This window comes from Zonotrichia leucophrys, chromosome 5 (assembly GCF_028769735.1).
Source record: "Zonotrichia leucophrys gambelii isolate GWCS_2022_RI chromosome 5, RI_Zleu_2.0, whole genome shotgun sequence".
NCBI lineage: Eukaryota > Metazoa > Chordata > Aves > Passeriformes > Passerellidae > Zonotrichia > Zonotrichia leucophrys.
The window spans coordinates 52,093,091-52,116,215 of NC_088175.1; the positions used below are offsets into that span (position 1 = coordinate 52,093,091).

Consider the following 23,125-nt stretch of genomic DNA (forward strand, 5'->3'; position numbering starts at 1 on the left):
TAATGAACTTTTTCCTTATGCATTCACAGTCCTAAGCTAGTTTCATTCTGGTAAGAGAATGCATTTTAAAACATTCTCTGTGTTAATTTATAAATTATTTCTAATAATTTGCATCAAAAGACAGCTAGAATTCATGAAAAAAGATATTAAAAAGCATAATTCATCACTTTACAACAAGCAAATATTTAAATGTATGTACAAAAAGAAGAGCAAAAATATTAATGTATTACATATTTATACTGCCACTTAAAGAGTCAGCAGCATGCTGTCCCAAATTTTAAAACATGACATGCTGCCAATTATTGACACTCAATTTCCTTCACCTAAATAATCATTTGCAGATTTTTAAGAAGTAAAATATCAAAAACAAGGGGGAAAAATTACAAAAAAATTTTACAATTACAATACATCACAAAATAAATTTTAATAATTAATCAAAATAAAAAAAATAAATTAAATAATGGATAAATAATAATCTATTTAATAAATTAAAGTGAGATTAAATAATAAATTAAATAAAATAAAAAAATTAAGCAAAATAAAAATAAATAGAATAATGAATTAAGTATAGAATAATTATATAATATATGATTATAATAATAATTAAATATATAAATATAATTATATATAATTATATATAATTAAATTTATAATAACCCAATGAATAGATTAAATAATTAAGTGAAATTATGTGAGATTAAATAAATTAAATAGTAAATAAATAAAATTAACAAATTAATAAAAATTAAAATAAAGAAAATAAATTAAGTAAATAATGACGTAATTAATTAATTAATTAAGGTAAAATTTAATAATTAATAAAAAAGTAACTACATGAGAATTTTAAGCAGGCAATAAATTACAAAATAAATAAATAAAATTATGAATTAATTAAAATAAATTACAAAAATCACTTGACCCAGCCCACCTTGCACAAAAGAAATAACCCAAACAGGAGCCCTTCCTTCCCTCTGCCCCCGAGGTTTTTCCCCAAGCACTGCCGCCTGCTCTTTGTGCAGCTCCATCCCAGGCTGCACTTCCCACTGCCCTCGCCCTGCACCTCAGCCCTGTTTATCCCCCTTATCAGCTCAGGAAGAAATTTGGGCAAAACTCTTCCTCTGGTCACTGATATCTCTGGGAACCGAAGCCATTAAGATATTTGTGAGCCCCACTCGTGCTATTTTAACTGTCTGTTGTACAGGAAGGAACTGATAAAAATAGGATTACAATGGCCTTACAGATGAACTAGCAGGAGGCTTGATTGTGATTGATGCCTGAATAAATATACAATAACAGGCCCTACATTTCAACAGGGCTTTTGATGGAGGGGAAGAAGCAGTGTCAGTTTTCACTGCCTGGACTGCAGGACTCTTTGCTCAAATACCTGCTAAGTGCCTTTCCTTGGAGATTGAATCTTCTACCCTTAGTCTGCCTTTAAATAAAGAGCAGGAGGTGGTTATTAGGAGGTGGGAATGAATATTTGTATTATTTCGTGAGGCACAAAGGTGCATTTCTTCCCACAGGTGCTCATGTGCGGCCCACCCTACTTTCCTTTGAAATCTCAATATCTTCCCCACAGATAATCAGCGCCAAAGTGGGAGTATTTTAGAAATACACAGCACCAAACCAGCAGTGTGTGGGCGGGGAAAAATGGGCTGGAATTGGGGTTTGGGAAGGCTGGGATTGTCCAACTCATCTGTGCATTGGGAAGAGAAGTTTTCAGGAGTGAGCCAGGCACAGGCTTAACCCAGGAAGAGTTTCTGCAGGAAACTGTTCTGGACAGCACAGGAGAGAGCAGATTTCTGTGCCAGATGGCTCTCCCTGACCCCATCCCCTCTGCAGCCTCTCTGCATCCTTCCAATCCTTCCTAATAACCCAATTCTTAATCAGCAATGCATTTACCACCCAAAGCAGAAATATGAGGAAGTAAACTCAGAGCACTGCAGTTTTTATTTATTAATCTTCCTCTTTTGGAGAAGAGGGCTTCAAGTGTCCTGAAATCACACGTTATCAGCTCCCACTTCAAGTAACACAGCTATCTATTCCACTTCAACAGGATCTCAAGAACGCCCCTTCTTATCCTGCAAAAACCAGACACCTCCTTAGCTCTGCAGTGCAATCATCCAGCCAAGAGCCCATGCAAGCACACAGACTTCCAGGGGCACAAAAACCTCCCTGACGCTCCCCTGAAATCATTTAAGGAGGAAAGGCTTCAATTTGCTCAGGACCTTGCTGGATCATCTGGCTAAAAATAAGTTAACAACAATACTTGGCACTTTGCAAGTGTTTTCATGTACTTGAAATTTCCTGTGAAATTCAGAGGAGATTCCCTGCTGGATCACCTCTGAAACCAAGGAGGCTGAATTTCAGAGGAGATTCCCTGCTGGATCACCTCCGAAACCAGGGAATTTGAATTTCAGAGGTGATTCCTTGCTGGATCACCCTGAAACCAGGAAATTTGAATTTCAGAGGTGATTCCTTGCTGGATCACCTGTGAAACCAAGGAGGTTGAATTTCAGAGGTGATTCCTTGCTGGATCACCTCTGGAAAATAAGTTAACAACAATACTTGGCACTTTGCAAGTGTTTCCATGTGCTTGAAATTCCTGTGAGTTTCAGAGGTGATTCCTTGCTGGATTACCTGTGAAACCAAGGAGGCTGAATTTCAGAGGAGATTCCCTGCTGGATCAACTCTGAAACCAAGGAATTTGAATTTCAGAGGAGATTCCCTGCTGGATCACCTCTGAAACCAAGGAGGCTGAATTTCAGAGATTCCCTGCTGGATCACCTCCGAAACCAGGGAATTTGAATTTCAGAGGTGATTCCTTGCTGGATCACCTCTGGAAAATAAGTTAACAACAATACTTGGCGCTTTCCAAGTGTTTTCATGTGCTTGAATTTTCCTGTGAATTTCAGAGGAGATCCCTTGCTGGATCAACTCTGAAACCAGGGAATTTGAATTTCAGAGGAGATTCCTTGCTGGATCACCTGTGAAACCAAGGAGGAATGGCTTGAATTTGCTCAGGACCTTGCTGGATCACCTGGCTAAAAAAAAGTTAACAACAATAATTGGCACTTTCCAGGTGTTTTCATGTGCTTGAAATTTCCTGTGAATTTCAGAGGTGATTTGTCCCTAGATCACCTCTGAAACCAGGAAATTTGAATTTCAGAGGTGATTCCTTGCTGCTTCACCTCTGAAACCAAGGAATTTGAATTTCAGAGGTGATTCCTTGCTGGATCTCCTCACTGAAGGCACACTCACAGGAGCTTGCAAACAAATTTAAAAACTCAGTTCCAGCACCCCTTACCACATTAATGCACATCACACTAAAATCAGTCCAACCCCCCTGCCATGAGCAGGGACACCTTCACCAGGTTGCTCAGGGCCCCCATTCAGGCTGGCTTTGGCAATTTCCAGAGATGGGGCATGTGCTATTGATTTCATCATTTGCTGTCAGCTGCTGCCCCTGGAACTTTTATTTTAGCTTAACAGGTTTGGGTTTCTTCCTCTCACTGATTCTTTGCGCTGTTCAGTTCTCTTCAGATGTACTAGCCTGCATTTTTTCCACAAGGAATTCCCTTTTCTTACTTATCTCAGTGTTTCTAACCTCCTCTGGCATCATTGCTTCCCCCACTGTCGTGTTTATAACACTTCTCACTAGATTGAAATCTGTGAATTTAATTAATGCACTGTTTACCCCTTCTTCCAGATCATTAATAAAGATGTTAAATAAAAGTGATCCCAATACCAATCCCTGCTAATGCAGGCCTTACTTTAAGTACTAATTCAGCTCTGAAGCCATCATCCAACAAGACAGTAAATCCTATTTTGGTGCACCTGACACCAGAACTCTGTCAAGCCCCTGAACCCCAAATCAAGGCACTGCAGCAAAGTATTGACCCAGTATAAACCTGGTCAGTCCAAAATTTGGAGCACATACCTCCTAACTATCCTCTGGAGAAGAAAACAGAGTTTGCCCCCACAGTGACTCGAAGGAAGCTGTTAAGGGTCAATATGGCAGAGCTCAGGCTAAAACAGTGGAACTGAGATTAAGCCCTGTTCCAACCTACCCTCCTCTCTCCAGTTCCAGTGGTGTTTAAATGCTTCCAGCGGTGTTTAAATGCTTTAAACCACTGTGTTTAAAGGCACTGAATGCAGCATCTCAGTGCTGGGGGAAAAGGGAGAAATCCTGGCTCCAAATGCTCCTGAGCATCACTGGGGCTTGGCTCAGGCTGCAGAGCTGCCCAGCCCCAGCCAGCAGGGTTGAATATTATGCCCAGTTTTAATTAAGTTAATTAAACTTAAGTTTCAGTTAATTCTTTTTGGGGTTTTACCTCAGTGTTACTAATGGGAACTAATATTCTGCTTACATGTTTCCTAGGTTTATTTTATTTTAAAAAAACCCTCCAAACTGTGCCATGTTTGATGAGGAGCCTAAAGGTTTCTTGTACCCTACAGGATGTTACTTTTCTAGCCTTGTGTCATTTATTTTATACCAGGTTGCTCTGCTTTTGTGCTCCTCTAGAGCTCTGCATTAGCACAGACCCAAATCAGACAGATTTTAACACCTCTTAGCCAGATTTGGTAATTCAGTGGTGCTTTGCAGGGCATGCCATTCCAACCAAGTTGGGATAAACGAGTTTTCCACGCTAAAATTTATAGACTACAAAATGGGGGGTTTGCACAGAGCTTGTAAAATCCAGCCAAACACAGTAAGAGAAAGTGAAATCTCACAAGATTGGTTTCATTCAATTGCTGCATGGCACAACTTATTATTCAAGTTTGTATTGAAGCACACAATGAAGTTGTGAAGCACAAAATTTTTCCTATTTCAGTTTAAATACCTTTGAATTTAACGGAAAATTTTCCTATTCATGTTTAAATACTTTTGAATTTAAAGGAAATACAAATTCAGTGTGTTATTAAAAAAATTCTACAGACCCCCAAGCTGTACAGCAAGAAAGCACTGAAACCAACATTGAAATTAAGCAAGCAGATAAATCTCAAAAATTTCACAAGGATGATTTAGTGGTGCTTTGCAGGGCATGCCATTCCAACCAAGTTGGGATAAACGAGTTTTCCACGCTAAAATTTATAGACTACAAAATGGGGGGTTTGCACAGAGCTTGTAAAATCCAGCCAAACACAGTAAGAGAAAGTGAAATCTCACAAGATTGGTTTCATTCAATTGCTGCATGGCACAACTTATTATTCAAGTTTGTATTGAAGCACACAATGAAGTTGTGAAGCACAAAATTTTTCCTATTTCAGTTTAAATACCTTTGAATTTAAAGGACATTTTTCCTATTCATGTTTAAATACTTTCGAATTTAAAGGAAATACAAATTCAGTCTGCTATTAAACAAATTCTACAGACCCTCGAGCTGCACAGAAAGAAAGCACTGAAACCAACATTGAATTTAAGCAAACAGATAAATCTCAAAAATTTTGCAAGGATGAAAGTGTGCACTTAAAATTAAGACAAGAGTTTACTATTGCTTTTGCAAACACATAAAAATAAAATTTCAAATAGACACGTATACTTATATACAACTAATTATATTTATATTTAATTAAGAATTTAATTTATAATTTATTCAATTATATTCTATTTTTAAAATTATATTTATAATTATATATTTTTTATTTATATTATCTATTATATATAGATACACAGATATATATGTTTTATATGTATCTAAAAGCCACAAAATTATGACTGCAGCCAACCAAGCAGCAGACAATTCAAATTGCCACTAGACAATTGAAATACCAACAGAACCATTCCATCCATAGTAGTTTGGTATTTAAAATCCAGCCCTGGAGAAGCAGTGAGGAGCATGGCACTGCTCAGCACACTCTGAATTACAGAGCAATGCTGAGAATCCTCTCCTAGTAAATCTAAATTCAGCCCAGAATAAAATGCTGGTGTAACTGGGGTGGGGGGTGGGTGGGGGTGGAGGAGGCGTAATTGCTCTAAGAAAGCAGAATTATAGCTACTCAGCTGCCAAGATCTCAAAACACTCCAAAACCACAGCTCTATTTCATCACATTTAATTTTTGTACATATATTAAATTCAGCCAAGTCAGTAGATTAAATAGAGTAGATTGTATCAGCCCAGACTTTGGCAAAAATGTGACACAATCCCTTTTCAAAAAGCCTAAAATTGGCTTGCTTGTGAGGACTATCACACGGCTGAATAGTGGCTAAAGGGCTATAAATAAATAGATTGCAGCAGCACAAGGAAGGTGCTAGCACATTGCCACAGGGATTGGTATTAGGATCAGTTTTATTTAACATCTTTATTAATGATCTGGAAGAAGGGGTAAACAGTGCATTAATTAAATTCACAGATTTCAATATAGCAAGAAGTGTTATAAACACGACAGTGGGGGAAGCAATGATGCCAGAGGAGGTTAGAAACACTGAGATAAGTAAGAAAAGGGGATTCCTTGTGGAAAAAATGCAGGCTAGTACATCTGAAGAGAACTGAACAGCGCAAAGAATCAGTGAGAGGAAGAAACCCAAACCTGTTAAGCTAAAATAAAAGACCCAGGGGCAGCAGCTGACAGCAAATTATGCATGGGCTTGCAACATGAATGGGGAAAAAATAAAATTATCTGGGCTACACATGTGGCTGTACCACCACATCAGAGCCTGATGCAAGCCTGGACGTCCTGCAGAAGCAGAGGAAAAACACAATCACCATCCTTCAGCAGGGTTCAAGCATCCAAGGGTCCCCTCACCATAGAGCAGTGACAGAATTCTGCAGTTTGGGTCTAAGCCTTGTGGAAATTTGGGGGAAAAAAATGATAACAGCCCAGATAGTCAATGAAGCAAATATCAGTCACCTCACCAGAAATAACAAAGAGAAAAAGAGAAAAATCTGAAAGGATTACGAAGGCTGAGAGTATAAATTAAATGACACAAGGCTAGAAAAGTAACATCATGTAGGGTACAAGAAATCTTTAGGGTTCTCTTCAAACATTGCACAGTTTTATTTTTTAAAATAAAATATATCTAGGAAACGTATAAGTAGAATATTAGCTCCCATTACTCACATCTTCACTGCACTGAGGTCCAACTTCAGAAAGAATTAACTGAAACTGCTTTGTTTCATTCATTTAAAACTGGGCATAATATTCAAAAATATAGTGTAGGAGACAATCCTGCAAAAGCAGGATGATTTAATAGGTCTTCTCCATCTCTAACTTCCATGATTCCTTAAGAGACAATAAGCAGAGAGACAACCCTCTGCAAAATTAAATCTCTGGGATTCAACTGGAGAATGAAAATTAAATCAGAGCAAAGTATTTTCTTCTCTGTAAGCATTAGCATTAATCACATGCAAAAGTAAAATATTAGTTAATTTGATTCCCTGTGCCTTGCAGACTCTGGTCGAAATGAATCAATGCAGGAAGACTGATTTCTCTGATAACTGGGGAAATGGTAAGGAGGGAGGAAAAAAAGAAGTAAGGAGGAAAAAGAAAAAAAAAGGTAGAAATAGCTAGTGAAAATGAAATTACCAAAAGGAATTTGACTACAGAAAACCATGTTAGAGCACCTATTTCTTCTCTATTCCTAATTAGAACAGTATATGTAAAATTTCACAGTGGTGGCTTTGAAAAAAGTCTTATTTAATCATGGCTAGAATTGGGATGAGTCACCTTGGGCAGTAAAAACTCTCCAATTTACTGCTTTAGGCGACTAAAACCTCTGAAAAATGGCTTTGCTCTGTGTCCACTCTGCAGCACCTGGGGTTTGGCACAAGGAGAAGGGGGTGGCACACCCAAATGCCAACTCCATCCCCCAGCAAAGACTGGCCAGGAGGAGTTCACAAGGCACAGCTCATTTGGGTGTCCCTTCCCCTGTCCTGCTCCGAAAAAAAAAGTGGTTTAGGAGCCCCTTCTCCTGCCCTGCTGTGAAAAAACCTGATTTAGGAACCCCTTCTCTTGCCCTGCTGTGACAAATTTGGTTTAGGAACCCCTTCTTCTCCTGCCCTGCAGTGATGATCTCCTTTGGGAACCCTTCTCCTGCCCTGCTCTGAAAAAAATCGGATTTAGGAACCCCTTCTCCTGCCCTGCTGTGACAAAAAATGGTTTGGGAACCCTTATCCTGCCCTGCTGTTAAAAAATTCCTTTGGGAACCCTCTCTCTTGCCCTGCTGTGAAAAAATTCCTTTGGGAACCCTTCTCCTGCCCTGCTGTGACAATCTCCTTTGGGAACTTTATTGAGCTGGCTAAGGGGTACATCATAAACATCACAAAAACTTAAAAAATAAATGAATAAAGCCAAAGGAACGAAATAGGAAAAAAAGGAACTAGCGATCTGGTTTGTTTCTTTGGGTACATTTTAAAATATGTGCTTTCCTCCTAAAGGCAAGAAACACTGCATGTAATTAGAAGAATAAATCATTACATTTTTATAGTTAGCAGTTTCTTCTACAATGAAACTAGATTAGTTTCTCACTACACATGCTGTTTATTGTTCAAGTTTTATGGTAAGTTCTAATAATTCAAGTGTTACAAACAGTTCAGTTTGAGGTTGGTTTTTGGGTTTTTTTTTTGGTATTAAACCAGCTCTCAGAGTACTCTTTTGTTACATATATACATATACATACATATATACATACATATATATATATACACACACACATATATATACATATATACACATATATATATAATTGTATTATATACATATCATATATATTACACATAATTATATATATTTATATATAAATATATCTATAATAATATATATTAAAAAACTGGTTATGTATATAGATATATGTATATATGTATATATATACATACATACAAATATATATATACATACATATACATATATATAATTGTATCATATATATCATATATATTACATATCATTGTATATATTTATATATAAATATATATAATTATATTACAAAACTGGTTATATATATAGATATATGTATATATCTATATATATACATATATATACATATATCTCTATAAATATATATAGAAAACTTGTTAAATATATTATATATATATGTATTTAAATATGCATAAACAAATATATTTAAAAATATATGTCTCTTTCACAAAAAATCTCTCTGGCTTTCAACCTATTGCAGACAAATACACATTCTCTTAAATGACCCACTGAATGTTATGGGGATAGACTTGTCCCTCAAATTCTACCAAGAGTTAAAAGCTTAGTCCCACCTGTGAGCAAAATTTGAATTTTAATTCTCACACTTATAACTCACATCCAAAACACAGCTAAAGCAGTGGCTCTGCTGTGACAGGACCTGTCCTGCACCACGTAGCCACAAATGTCACTTATTTATGCCATTTTCTGTAGGATTGCAATAATTTCCCTCTATTTTCCCCCTGCAGCAGCCACAATCAAGATGTAAACACAAAGAAAGTGCAGCAGACACCTCCCTGATTTCAGTGCCATTTGAGACAGGCCCAGCAGCTCTGTGCTCTGGGCTGATGAGGAAAGCACATTAAGCACTTGCACCAGAACATCCAAGCAGACTTGTTTTGCAGCCTGATTAATAGAAACAACCTCTGAGGACTAATCACAAGTCAAGCCCTGTTTTGTAGATTAATAGGACAAAAGCACAAGAGAATAGGGAAGGTTACAGGACTGGAATATAAATAAGAGAAGGTGTACATTCTAGGCAGATTGACTGCTAGTAATTATCAGCTCATCCTTACAGCAAGGTCTTGCTGCTGTGTGCTAGAACAGCTCATTTCCAGATGAACCATCAGGCTGTGGATGTCCCCAGATATATCTATATCTATATCTATATCTATATCTATATCTATATCTATATCTATATCTATATCTATATCTATATCTATATCTATATATCTAGATCTATATCTATATAGCTATATCTATATCATCTATATCCATCTATATCTATATATCTATATCTCTATATATGCATATATATTTAAATATCTCTATATATGTATGTATGTATGTCTATATCTATGTATGTATGCATATAATATATAGAATATATAATTATTAAATTTATAAAATAAATATATGTTAAATATATATAAATATATTAAGTATATATTTATATCTATATATCTATATATGTATGCGTATAATATATACTAATTATATATAGTAGAGATATATAATTATTAAATATATATAATAAATATATATTGAATATTTATTACATATAATATAATATATGACATGTATAATATATAATTGATATATTAAATACATAATTAAGACTTTTATATATAGTAAATATATATTATATACAATTAATTAAATATATGTTTATCTATATATAGATAGATATTTATCTATAAATATACAATTTAAATATAAGCAAATAATTAAAATATTATATATATAATTAATAATTTGATATATATAAAATTGTAATATGCCTTTCTTTCTTTCTTTCTTCTGTCCCCAAATTCCACAAAACAATGACAAAAAGGGTGTTTGTTCTCTTTTTTCCTCTGAAACAAATCACACCTTCCTCTCACTCTTTCAGGTCACTTGGATTTCTAGGCTGATATTAGGCGAATAAAGTTGGTAGCAGTTACACTTTTCAGCTGTGCATCTGTGGGCCAGAAATGCAATCGTGGCACGTGAGGAACTGTTGCACAAGCCCTGCAATATGGGAGCAGATGCTGCAGCCCAGCAGAGATGCCCCATACCCCATCTGGCCCTGCAAGAGCTGTGCAGAGTGATCCATACTTGGTTTGCTCTGGCATTTTCCAAGCTGTCCCCAAATGTTCCACCTCTATACATGCAGCAATGTCAGCTCTTGAACCCTATAAATCCAGGAATTTATAAAAAAAGATCTGCAGGTTAGGCAGTGGAAGACAACATTCCTTAAAATGGCTCTCTGCAGGTTTCTCAAGAAACACGAAACTTATGTTATATTCATCCAGAGAAGAAGGAGCCAAGCTTGCTAAAAACTGAAAAACCAAATTGAGGGAGCCATAACTTGAGATTACAGTATTTTAGAGCATTCCATATTAAAAAATGGGAACACTTACAGCTTTCAGACTAGCAACTCAGGTTGCCTTTCTGCTTTTTCTTGCAGTGCAGGCCATGGAAGTGTCCCAAGCAGCCCAGATGGAGCACCAAGGGAAGTGTTAAAGAGAACACCTTTCTTGAAATTTATTACATTGCCAGTTTTGAAAACAAGATGCATTAAAATCTGTGCCAGGAGAAGGAGACTGAAAGACAGCCTTCCCTCTTACATAAAGCTCACTTTATGTAAAACTGGAGGCGATACACAACTATAAATAACAACAAACCTGACTCAAGAGATTAATACAGTTAGCAGCTGCAAATATCAGCTTTTGTCAGTGATTCACACTGATTCACATGTGCACAAAAATAAACTGGCTTTCTGAAGGACCAGAGCCTTCCTGCAAGCTCTACCCATCCCACAGATGCTGCTGAGGGAGCAAACCTGGAGGTGAGGGCTCTCCAGGAGGAGAGGACAGACAGGCTGGCACATCTGCAGATAAAAAACTCAAGTGCTTGCACTACTTGCAAAATAAATACAATGGCAGAAATGTCAGATGATTTCAAATCATCACGAGATCACTTCCTGGCAAGCATTATTCCCTTTGTGTGTTAGAAATGTCAGCAACCCTCACATTTTACAGGCACACAAACCATAATCCAGACCAGCACCTAAACCTTGTAGGGGTCGTTATAAATACCCACGGGTCTCATTGATTTTCTACTGAATCCATGAGTGTTGACCACTTCTGAAATGAGGTGCCAGATCTATTCCACTGAACAGATTCTCATGAAAATCTGATGAATGCAGTTGCCACTCTTGACCTTTATATCTCTGCTCAGATTCACAATCAGTGGTCTCTTATTTAAAGTGCATGTGCAATTTTTGCTTTATTTCATAGCTTCTGAGAATTACTTAAAGCATTTTATACACATGTCAGGGTAAAGTTAGCATTGTGATCAATAAGTATTAGATAAATATGACCCAAATCATCTGAAAGACAGTCATGAGAGATCTTACCCTTGCAAAATCTAGTCACCTGCTTTTGGATTTAAAAAAAATAAAAAATAATTGCTTCTCCATTTCCATTGCATTTTACCCCCGTCACATCACATGAGCTTTATTGTCAACTCTACCTGCAATGTACATTCTCCCACATTTTTCCTGTTTGTCCTGAATAGATGAACTGTGAAACAAACCACTTGTAGATTGCATCTGTTTCCCATACCCAACCACCTTCCTCCCTGTCACCTCCTCCATCCTTATTTCATTCCTTTCACTCCCCAGGAAGCCCAGGCTCCATCACATGGAGTGCTTGCTCCAGAAGGCAAACACTGCAAATATCAAACACCATCCCCCCGCTTTCCTTCGCTTTTCTATCTGAGCTGACATCGAGTGGTGTGGAATATTCCTGTGGTCAGTGTCCCAGCTGTGTTCATTTCCAAAATTTCCAAGCCTGATGGAGGGGAGGGGTGTTGGAGAAAGCAGTGCTGATGCTGTAGCCAAACACAGGTGTGTTATTTGCACCCTTCCAGCCCCCAAAGCGGCGCTGTGAGGAACAAACTCCAGCTCAGCCAGACCCAACACATCCTCCCACAGGCTCCTCTGCCTGTCACTCAGAGCATCCACCTGCTCCCTAATCCTTCTTGCTCAGGGCACAGGGGAAATGAAGCAATGAGAGTAATGAGGCTTGAAGAGCGCCACGCAATGCAAAATCCATCCTGGTGTCAGCTTGTCAGAGCTGCAGCCCCTCTCTTACTCCCGCACTCTGCTGCCGTGGAGGTGGCTGTCCTAGAGAGAGGTAATTTTCCAGTTAACCTCAACAGCATGGTGTTCTCAGCTTTGTCTGCCTTCCCTTCTGTACCAGACCACCACAAAGAGGTCTGGGGCACGTGCAGGTAAAGGGAAATGGAAAAGCAGGAGTCCTGAAGTGCAGGAGAATTTCTTCAAGCAAGCATCAACACACTGCAAGGAGTCCTGTACAGAACAGCCTATCTCTAGATTTGCCTTAACAACTCCTCTTTCCCAGCTCCCATTCTTTAAGGGGCTTCAAACCCCTTCCCAAGACAAAGCCTGATGCTCCAGAGTTAAAAATGCCAGGAGTTTTGCAGTATTCTGTTTCCTGCTCTTGGTAACTCCTTGCTGGCTGTGAATACTTTCAGCCTGCTCCTTGCACAGTGACCACTGTGTTATTCCAGGGCTCAGCTAAAGGAAAGCAAACTGATTCTGGCAACTAAAAACACACCAACCAAAGCAAAACTACAAGTATAAGCACAGCTTGTCTGCCAAAATGTCCTCCTTGCTGAGCAAACCATACTTCAACCTACAAATGAGGAGGGCACCATGAATAATGAGCACCACAACACCAAAACTCATTCTGGCTCCTTCTGCCTCTCTGCTTTTTTCTTGCACTGCAAGAATTAGAGACTCAGAGCAGATTTCCACAATCATTTGTCTGTACTGCTGTGGAAGAATTCAAATCCCTGTTTCCACACCAGGGAAAGATTTAGGAGAGCTATCGTTTTATGTCTGGCTTAACTGGCTAGAATTCCACTCACAAATAGGAACAGTTTATTTGGTAACACTAGTAAAGAATACTCTAAAGCTCTTATTCCTGCTGAAGTCAAGACTGAAGAAAAGATCAAGACTTCATGATCTGCCCCAGTGCCAGGATGCAGAGCTGTCCAAAGAATTAAATAGAGCAGGTTTGTGTCACAGGATTAAAAATTACCTATGAGTGAGTGTATTTAAAATGCCAAACATCCCACTCTTTATTTAAAAAATAAAAAAAGGAAGAAAAAAAGAAAGAAAGCACTTAAAAGTAGTCAGGACAATTTTTTACTTGGAAGCGAATCTGATATCAAGGAGACCAAAGAAAAATCAGCCACATTCCCAACAAGGCAAAAAATGTAAACAAACCTCTGCAATTCTAGACCAGGGGGAATTCATTTTTCCATTCTAAACTGAGAGACCTGGAGGAGGAATGCCAAGAAAAACGAAACAGAAGCCTGCACCTTTAAACACAGCCACGCTGCAGTGGTGCTGTGTTTGTTTAACATACAGACAGGAGACTTCAGTCTTTGCCAATAATTCTCTCAGTTGCTGACTTCCACTGCATAAACACCAGAATTCCTGAAAAACTGGTGCAACACACACAGCCTTGTCCTGTCTCCCCTGGTTTCCTCACCACTAAGCAGCAAAGAAGAACTTTTTTGCTGAATAGCCCAATTTCTATCCCTCCTTTTTTTCAGACAGGAGCTAATTGCCAGCTAAGACCATGAAAATAAAAGACATGAGATCCATTCCAACCCATCAGTGTATCTGAATCCCATCATGTGAGTTGCCAATTGGTTTTCCAGTCCTCACGCTCAATATCTGCTGTTAATTTGCTTGCTATTTCAAGAACTTGAAGACTGTCAGCAAAACCCATGATGCATTACAAAACTTATAATTGGAAAGGAAAAAAAAAAAACCCTCTGACACCTCTCTGACAGGATAAACAGAGTCTGAAAACACTGATCAGAAAAAGGCAGAAGTACTAACTTGGAGCTGCTTGTACTAAAATATCATTGCAAATGAAGCAGAGAAAGAAACCGAGTTAGAGAAATCATTTTTAACTGATGTAAAAATCATTTGATGAAACCCCAGATTTTACACTGGGCTGAGAAGAAAAGATTGCACAAAACATTATTTTTGAAGGAGACGGCTGATCCTGCCTCTGCTTTCTTAAGGTTGCATTATCTATGCCAATTAAAAACTTTGCTTCTGAAAAAAGAGTTAAGGCACTTCCTCTGGAGTTACTAAAAAAAGCAAATGAAAGCCTTGGCTGTGCAGACGTGAGTGATAGTGAGCCGTTTGTTCCTGACCTCTGGATCACCCTCCAGATCAAATTCTTGGACATAGGAAAAACCCACTAGGATTCATTAAAAGCAACTGGGAGGCCAGCTTTGTGCTTCTGTTCTCGGGACCTGAGCGGGCTGCAGCCACACAAAGGCGCAGGATATTGCTGAACAATGCTGCTGCTCCTGCAGGAGGGCAGAGCTCCGCTCCCACCTGCGCTCAGGGGGAATTCGTGTTCATCACAGGGATGGAAATCACTGATTTCAGGCATTATTTAAATAATTGATTGCCATTTTTATGTTTGTGGTGCTTTTCAGTTATCCACAACAAGCTGACTCTCTTAACCATTGGCATCTATTGATTTATACAGAATTGGCTTTTACACTACACATTTCTTCCTTCAAAAAGATAGATGTATCTCCAGTTATCTAAATATATAAACTGAAAGTCTCTATATAATTATTGTCTGTATACTATATATTATATATTATATATTATATATTATATATTATATATTATATATTATATATTGTACATTATATATTATATATTATATATTTATGTATATTTACACTACACCTTTCTTCCTTCAAAAAGATACATACCTTGCCAGTTATCTAAACAAATATGTAGGCTGAAAGTCTATAAATTTTTATATATATACATATAAATATATGTTATAGGTATAAGATTGTATATATATTTAATATATATATTTATATATTTACACTACACCTTTCTTCCTTCAAAAAGATAGATGTATCTCCAGTTATCTAAACAAATATATAGGCTGAAAATCTATATATGTATTATTTATATATATTTTTATATGTGTGTATATATATTATAAACATTATATATAATGCATATAATATATACATAATATAATATTGTAGATACTTAATTATATATTTACATATTTGTATATTTTTACACTACCCATTTCTTCCTTCAAAAAGACACATATCTCTCCAGTTATCTAACCAAATACATAGGCTGAAAGTTTATATAGTCATTATTTATATACATTTATACATGTATATATAATATATAATATATATTTATATATAATATATATTGTATTGTAAATATTTATTTATATATTTACATTTTTATATATTTACACTACAGATTTCTTGCTTCAAAAAGATAAATCTATCTCTAGTTATCTAAATAAATGTGTATTTATTATTTATATATATTTCTATTTTTATATATGCATATAATATTGTAGATATTTATTTATATATTTATATCTATTTACACTACACATTTCTTCCTTCAATAAGATAAATCTATCTCTAGTTATCTAAACAAATACATAGGCTGAAAGTTCCAGACCTCCAGCTTTACTTCTCGTTCTGTGAGTGGAATTTGCTCACACACTTTCATAGCTAAAAATGATGTAAAGGATTGTTTTGTTAGATTATTCTACTATATAGCTTTTGGCATTTCCTGTGAAATTCTTATGCAGAACAGAATTTAAAATCCATAAATAAGCCTATTGCCTCCTTCTACATAAAGTTAAGAATCACGAATTTCGATGCACACAAAGTAAAGTACAGCAGAACACTTTTTCCTTTTCAACTACTTTTCTCTTTCAAATAGGCAAAAACCTACAAAAGTTATAGAGCTGATCAGCAGAATGAAATAAAACAGCAAAAAATATTCTCCCTGAACAATTGTTTCTGTCAAAATGTGGTTTAAACAAATTCTGTCTCCAGTTAACTGCAGTCCTCTGGTGGTTTGAGTGCTTTTAAAGCTTCATTAGAAAACACACACTGTGAGAATATTTGTATCCAAATGTCTACAGCACACTGTGGTAAATTCAGCCCTCAGCACGGATGAACCATTTCAAATATAATTTAAAAAAAAAACAACATGTATTTTAAAATAACATTTGAATATAAGTAAAACTTACACTAATTCACTTATGCATATTCAGCACCCAAAGCTGCAGTAAAAACAGACTGTGTCTCCTTACCCTTTCACAGATACATCAGCATGAGTTATGCTCATGTTTACTTCACAGAGGGAGTTTGAAAATTTAAAAATTCATAAATCCATCACTGGTTTTATTTTCCATCCTGTTTAATAGCAAACCTCAATCTCGAATTTCCCAAGGAGGAAACGTTGTCACTGGAATCTCACAGAATTTTTTACTGCATAAACTATCAATTATTTTCCCAGCAAACAAGGCAGGTTCATAGGGCAAAGTCAGAAGGAAGAGAAAGGAGGGGAATGTTTTTGTGGATTGTTATCTATAGACCAAATGGAAAATCTTCAGCCATTTTGTTCCTTCAAGGTACATCAAAGAATCTGCTATTTAAGGTGTGAAAATGTCACTTACATTCTTCACCTCAGAAAATGAGCAGAGCTCTGAATGTGATTTATGTCCCACCCTTGCACTTTTCTCTTTTAGGAGCTGAGACTCTTCTTTTCAACTTCCCTCCAGCTAATGCCATTTAATGCTCTCAGAACTATCAGGCTAAATTCAAATTTTCTGCTCCTCAGAGGCTGTTGTTATGCACCACGGCACATTCCAATTGCAAACACACGCCAATGCTCCCATGTATTGTAAGTTATTTTTTTACTCACAAATCCTGCTAAATTGTAAGTTAGGAGGCACTACTTGAATTCTCTCAGGTCTTTAGAAAGCTTTTAGATGTACCCTGAGTAATAGCATGTAATGAATATGAACTGATATTTCCTCTCTGTATTTACACTGAGCTGGCAATTTACATTTTCTAGATAGATGAATTATAGCCAGCCTTCCCAGTACTCTGGCAATTACTTCTTAGAAACCCCTGACAGGCTCAAACCTCCAGAATCACATCTGTTATTCTTGGTTTGATCCCTCTTTTTTAAATTAAAACCAGTAGCTTTATCAGCAAATGAGATTTTTTTTTTCCCCCTCTGGAAATACTTACAAAACTGCACATAAATTGAACATACCAACTTATTTCTTGTCAAGGTTGGCATATCTTCTGGGTTAATGACCAGTGCCCCATTTCTGTGACAGAATTAATTGGGGTAAGGAGGCTGTAAATATACACAACATCCCACAAATTCTCCTCCTTTGGAGTAATCTGAAGATTTATAGGAAGAGAGCAAGATGTGATTGGAGGGGAGAGAGTATAAAAATTTAAGAAGTGGTAAAATGCTTGACTGATCATTTTGTCTCAGTTTCCAGGCACAGAATAAAACTAGAGCAGATTTTACTAATATCTGATGGGACTTTTTCTTTCTCTGAAAGACTGGCTAAAACACAAAAAAACCACCTAGTAAATTTTCACATTTTTTAAAAACTGTCATTATTAAAATTAAAAAAAAAGAGAGAGAGAGAGAAAATGCATGGACAATACCACATTTCTGACTGGCTGATTGATCTAAAAAGCTGAATTGAAAACGGTAACCTCAACTCCACACCAACAGCTGCTCAAGACATGATTTGACAACAGTTTTTGGCAGCTAAACACCAATGAAGATCAAGACAGAGAAATCCTCACTTGGTTAGGGCTCAGTGTCAATTTCTCACTATCTAGCTTCATTTATCATGCATCACTAATGGGAAAAACCCAGCTATCAATGGATTATAGGAAGGATTAATTCAGGTTTGTCTTCCATGGCCAGGTCAGGAGACACATGCCATTCACTTATTCCAGCTAGGACCACTCAGGGCCTTGATGTGATGTCCCTTAATATTGCAGAGCAAACATTCTAAATCCATGTGCACACCTGCAAATTGAAAGAACTTCTAAATGCAGCTGGAGACAAAAGGATGACAGATTTCCATTACAGATTTGGGACGGAAAGAGAAGAAAAAGGAACATGATGAATTGCCAGTACATACAAATGTAAAGGTGCATCACACAGATCTCTCCTGTGTTCTCCAGGCCTCTCCAGCAGTGCTGTAGGAAGCTGAGCTCATTAAATCTGATCCAAATAAATTTGGAAATATGCCTGCACTCCCTAATCACTGGAGAGGCCTTCCCAAGTGTGATGCACCCACACAGAAGCAGCTGAACACAACCCCAACCTCAGCAGCACATCTTCCCCAGCTCCTCACCCTGCAGCCACCCTCAAACCCACCTCACCACCCAAGGCCTTCCGTGCTGCTATTACAAAAAAATTACTTTGAAATGTCTCCAGGAGATGGTTCCTAACCTGAATTAAGACCATCTTTCCCAATTTGCTGATATTGCAAGGATTTAGAGCATTACTCTTTTTTTAGCCAAGCAATGTCAGGCTGATTTAAACTAGTAGCTAAAGGCTATGACTTAAATTAAAAGATTAGCAGCTCAAGTCAAGACTGTGAGATACAGAGCTAGATCACAGCTTTCCAGCCAGCACTGATGCATACAACAGGACCAGGAGAAAGCATTATCAGAAGCATCAACACGTGTGGTGCCACACCAGCCACCAAGGAATGCAGGCCAAGGCAACAAAGATGAGCTGAAGGGGAAAATTTCTAATGCATTTATAGGTTTGTCCCATTTCCTAGTTCAACCCCTCTCCTGCTTTCACCTTTAAAGTAAGCCTGACATCAAAAATAAGTTATAAGCTCATAACAAGCCCTTCTTATAGGTGTGCATAAATTAGCATCTTGGTGCTTCTGCTGACAATTGAGAATTCCAAGCAGCAGAGTGATTATCACCATCACTCAAGTTCAGGTCTCTGGTAAAGCCTGAGAGGACTGTGGCTGCTCTCAGCATGAGAATTTAGAACAAGTGCTACCCAAGGCTCCAGAGAAAGATGTCAGGCATCACAATTAAATGACATGTAGAAAAAACAAGGCAGGATCTCCTTAGCACAAAACTGGGCAGCAATCTTTCCTGCATGACATGCTTGACACATGGGTGGAACGAGACCAAAAGGGGTTTGAAATTCTGTTATCACAGCTTTACAAGCAAAAAGAAAACAATGCCCAGAACTGCTCAAAAATAAGGCTTAAAGCACCTGCTGCTTTGTGCCCTTGTGCTGTGTGGGTGTTAAATGCCACCACACTAATCTATTAGCACAGCAGATATAAATAGCTCAGCAGTATAGAATGTAATGGAGTTTCCCTAATGCATCCCAAAATGCCACCACAGTTCATCCACAAGCACAGAGTCAGTATTGACTCCACAGTTTAGGTGCATTCAACAGGCAGAACAGAAATAGTTACGAGTTCCTTTTGTCTTATTTCACACACATGTCCAAACAGAGATTATCTACCCAAAAAAAGAAAAGGAAAAAGAAATTTAAAAAATATAAAAGCAACTGTGTCAGAATGGTTACAGCTAGGTCTGATTCTGTTCTGCAGGGCAATGCAACAAAGCAGCTTCATGCAGGTTCAGCAGGAATGATTCCTGCTGGGGTTCAAGCAATAAACAGCAAAGAAAGTTGAAATTGAGACTTACCACGGGGCACCATATATTCGGAATCCTTTAACTGTTACCTCTGAATCTTGTAAGTAAATACTATTTGTCAGGAGTGACTGAACATTGTCAAAGTCCTCTGGTTTCAATTTGGACACAGAGGGAAAGCGGTAGTAATCTTGTTTAACAAGGTCTGCCATGAATTCCTTATCAAATGTCAGTTCATGATTCCCAGCAATCACTATTTTATATTCATATGGTAGGTTTCCTGAAATAACAAAAAAGAGGACTTCATTAGCACATTTCCTCCTCCCACAACAAGCAGCCAGCCAGCAGTGACAGAGTGCAACACCCGAGGCCTGGGAGCATCTCCGTGCTGGGCACAGCACACGGATGGATGCTGCTCCTCCTGCACCCGGTGCAACGGGGTCTCAAAATGCACAGAATGGCACCCAAAGCCATGGCACAGCACAGAGCCCCTGCTGCAGGGCTCAGCTACACAGCTGCTGGCAGTCAAACCAGCTCCAAAGGGGGCATGAACCAGCACTGCTGGGTCGTTCACCTGGATGTGCCCACCAGGCTTTAATGCAGGTCAGGAGCCTGGCAGGTGAGCAGGGAGTGCAGGATGCCAGCCATGTCCTGAGAGCCCCAGACTGCTGGGGATAGTGGTTTTTAAATTATGGCTTTATTTGATTCATCTGTATTCCAGTGGCATTTATTTGTTGGAACCCTGGGTGCTGAGAATTTCTGTGCTGGCAGGCACTGACCCCCAAGAGAAAACTGCATTTCACCTGAGGCTGTGGAGAAGGCTTCCAAAATGGAATGACAGAACTGGGATTGTGGGTGTGCAGTTTGAATAGAAGTGTGTGATATCAAAACTTAGAGTTTAAGGGTTTAGAATATAGTAACATATATAAAGCAAGATGGAGGTTTTGGGGTGGAGGCTGGTCCTTCTCCTTCACCTTCTTCTCCATGGGTTAGGGTGGGTTTGTGTAATTGGATAAAAAGTCCACATTGTGTGGTCAGTTATGGGGTAAAAAGTAAAAGTAATTTAGGTGTAATTTCTTAATTGGACAGTTTATCCTTAAAAGGCCTTGTAGAGAGGGAGATACAGCTCCATTTTTAGTTTGTTAGAGTGAAGTGCTGCAGAGCTCATGGTTTGTGAGACTGTAACACAGATAAGAACTAATAAACATCTGAGTCTGAACAAAAAATACCTTCTCACACATTTAATCCTGACCCTGGCAAAAAAGAAGCAAAGAATCCACATTTATTCAAGACCTAGCCTATTCCTCATAGCTTCAATTCATTTGCAACATACTTTTATATTATTATTATTATGTTTATGAGTATCTCATTTCTTGTAAAAAGCACACAAGTAGAAATACCCATGAAACTCAGCCATATAAAACAAACCAGGAAAAAGGAAAATCTGATTAATTCATTTACCATCAGAGTCAGAAGTAAAGAATCACATGTTTGCTCCCCTCAATTCAGGGGAACTAATAGCATTGTTTGGAAGGAGGCATGGATCATGCTCACAGAGCCAGATTTTTGGAGCTCAGAACAGATTTTCAAGCACTTGGTACTAGCAATCAGTGCCAGATCTTCCAAACAAACATACTGGGTGCTGAGCTCCCTTAAAAATGCAGTCCCATACTGTGGTGTCTTCACAGAAGTTAGGCTCTCTTACAAAATCTGTCCCACTGTGACTTGCCAAAAATCCCACATAGGATTGCATCAAAGCTAACTGCTCCTGCCTTCCCCACAAGCCTGATTTCTCAGCCTCATACCTTATCCTTCATCTTGGTGTTTATTACTAAGAATCATTTAGAAAAGGTTGGGTTTGTTGTGGGGATTTCTGTGCAGTTTGTCTTTGTTTTTATTTTTTCACAAAGGCAGCAAAATGAAATAGCAATCTTTGGGTTTGTCTTCCAGGTCTGGAATTCATAACGTGTGTCCCAGGGAAGACAGAATCAGATGCTACACATTTCTTGTGAGTACAGTGCTCCTAAACAGAAGTGGCATTGCTAGTTTAAAACTTGTCTTTCAGCTTTTGAAACTGTTTGGTTTGGGTTCTTTTTAAAAGTGGGCTTCAGAGTAAAGCTGTAAGTATATACAACAAGATTAACTTTTCCCCTAAAAAGGACTTACAGGGGAGCCAGTCAGAACCCTCTGATTTTTCAGCATTTACAGCACAGAAACAGGAATTACATGAGGCATCATCTCTGCAAAATTAGTGAATTCAGGAGGAAAAACCAAAATGCTACAAATCCCTTGAAAAAACCAAGCAGACTATGTTTTTCATAGCCACCTCAGGTCTGAAAAAAATACATATTCATAACTCTCTGTGGTGGTGCTGCACTAGAATAAAAGCTGGGGAGATGCAATAAATGCTCCTCTACAGTTTTTGACTCACTCCTTTCCCACTTTCCTCCCCTTGCCCATCTCCACTACGTGCTGCTCTCAATGCATTTTTATTTAAGAACTCTGTGTGGCATGTACCTGCAATTCCTGCTCTCTGTGACTCCTGGGCACAAGATAAAAGTGCTATTTTCTCTTCTCCCAGGAAACATAAAAGATTATCACCAGCATGAAATTTGATACACTTGTCATAACCATCAATCCCCCAAAACAAGCTAGGTGTGATAATATTCTCAGAGAAGTGGGATGGAGGAGTTAAATTCAGGTTTCAGCTAAGTTATCAACATTTGCCTGCTTTAACACAGAAAACCCTTCATCTTACCTGATACATGTCCAAGCTATACTTTTTATTTTGATTTGACTTCCATTTATTTTGATAGACTTGAAAACCAACACGTTTTGCTGATATTATGCCCAATTAAGCCTGGAGCATTTTTGCCCAGTATTTTATTTTTTTTTATCTCGACATTTTAAAAATAAGGGCTTA

General features: G+C 37.8%; 1 protein-coding gene across 6 annotated transcripts in view; it reads right to left on the reverse strand.

Moving 5' to 3' along the window:
• The window catches only part of MPPED2 (metallophosphoesterase domain containing 2), a 127,413-nt gene that overhangs the window by 38,341 nt on the left and 65,947 nt on the right, over window positions 1–23,125 (reverse strand). For all 6 annotated transcript variants that reach the window (XM_064715612.1, XM_064715608.1, XM_064715614.1 and 3 more), the window contains exon 4: window positions 20,257–20,482. In XM_064715612.1, the coding sequence (XP_064571682.1) occupies window positions 20,257–20,482 (226 nt within the window). The remainder of the gene's footprint in view (window positions 1–20,256; window positions 20,483–23,125) is intronic.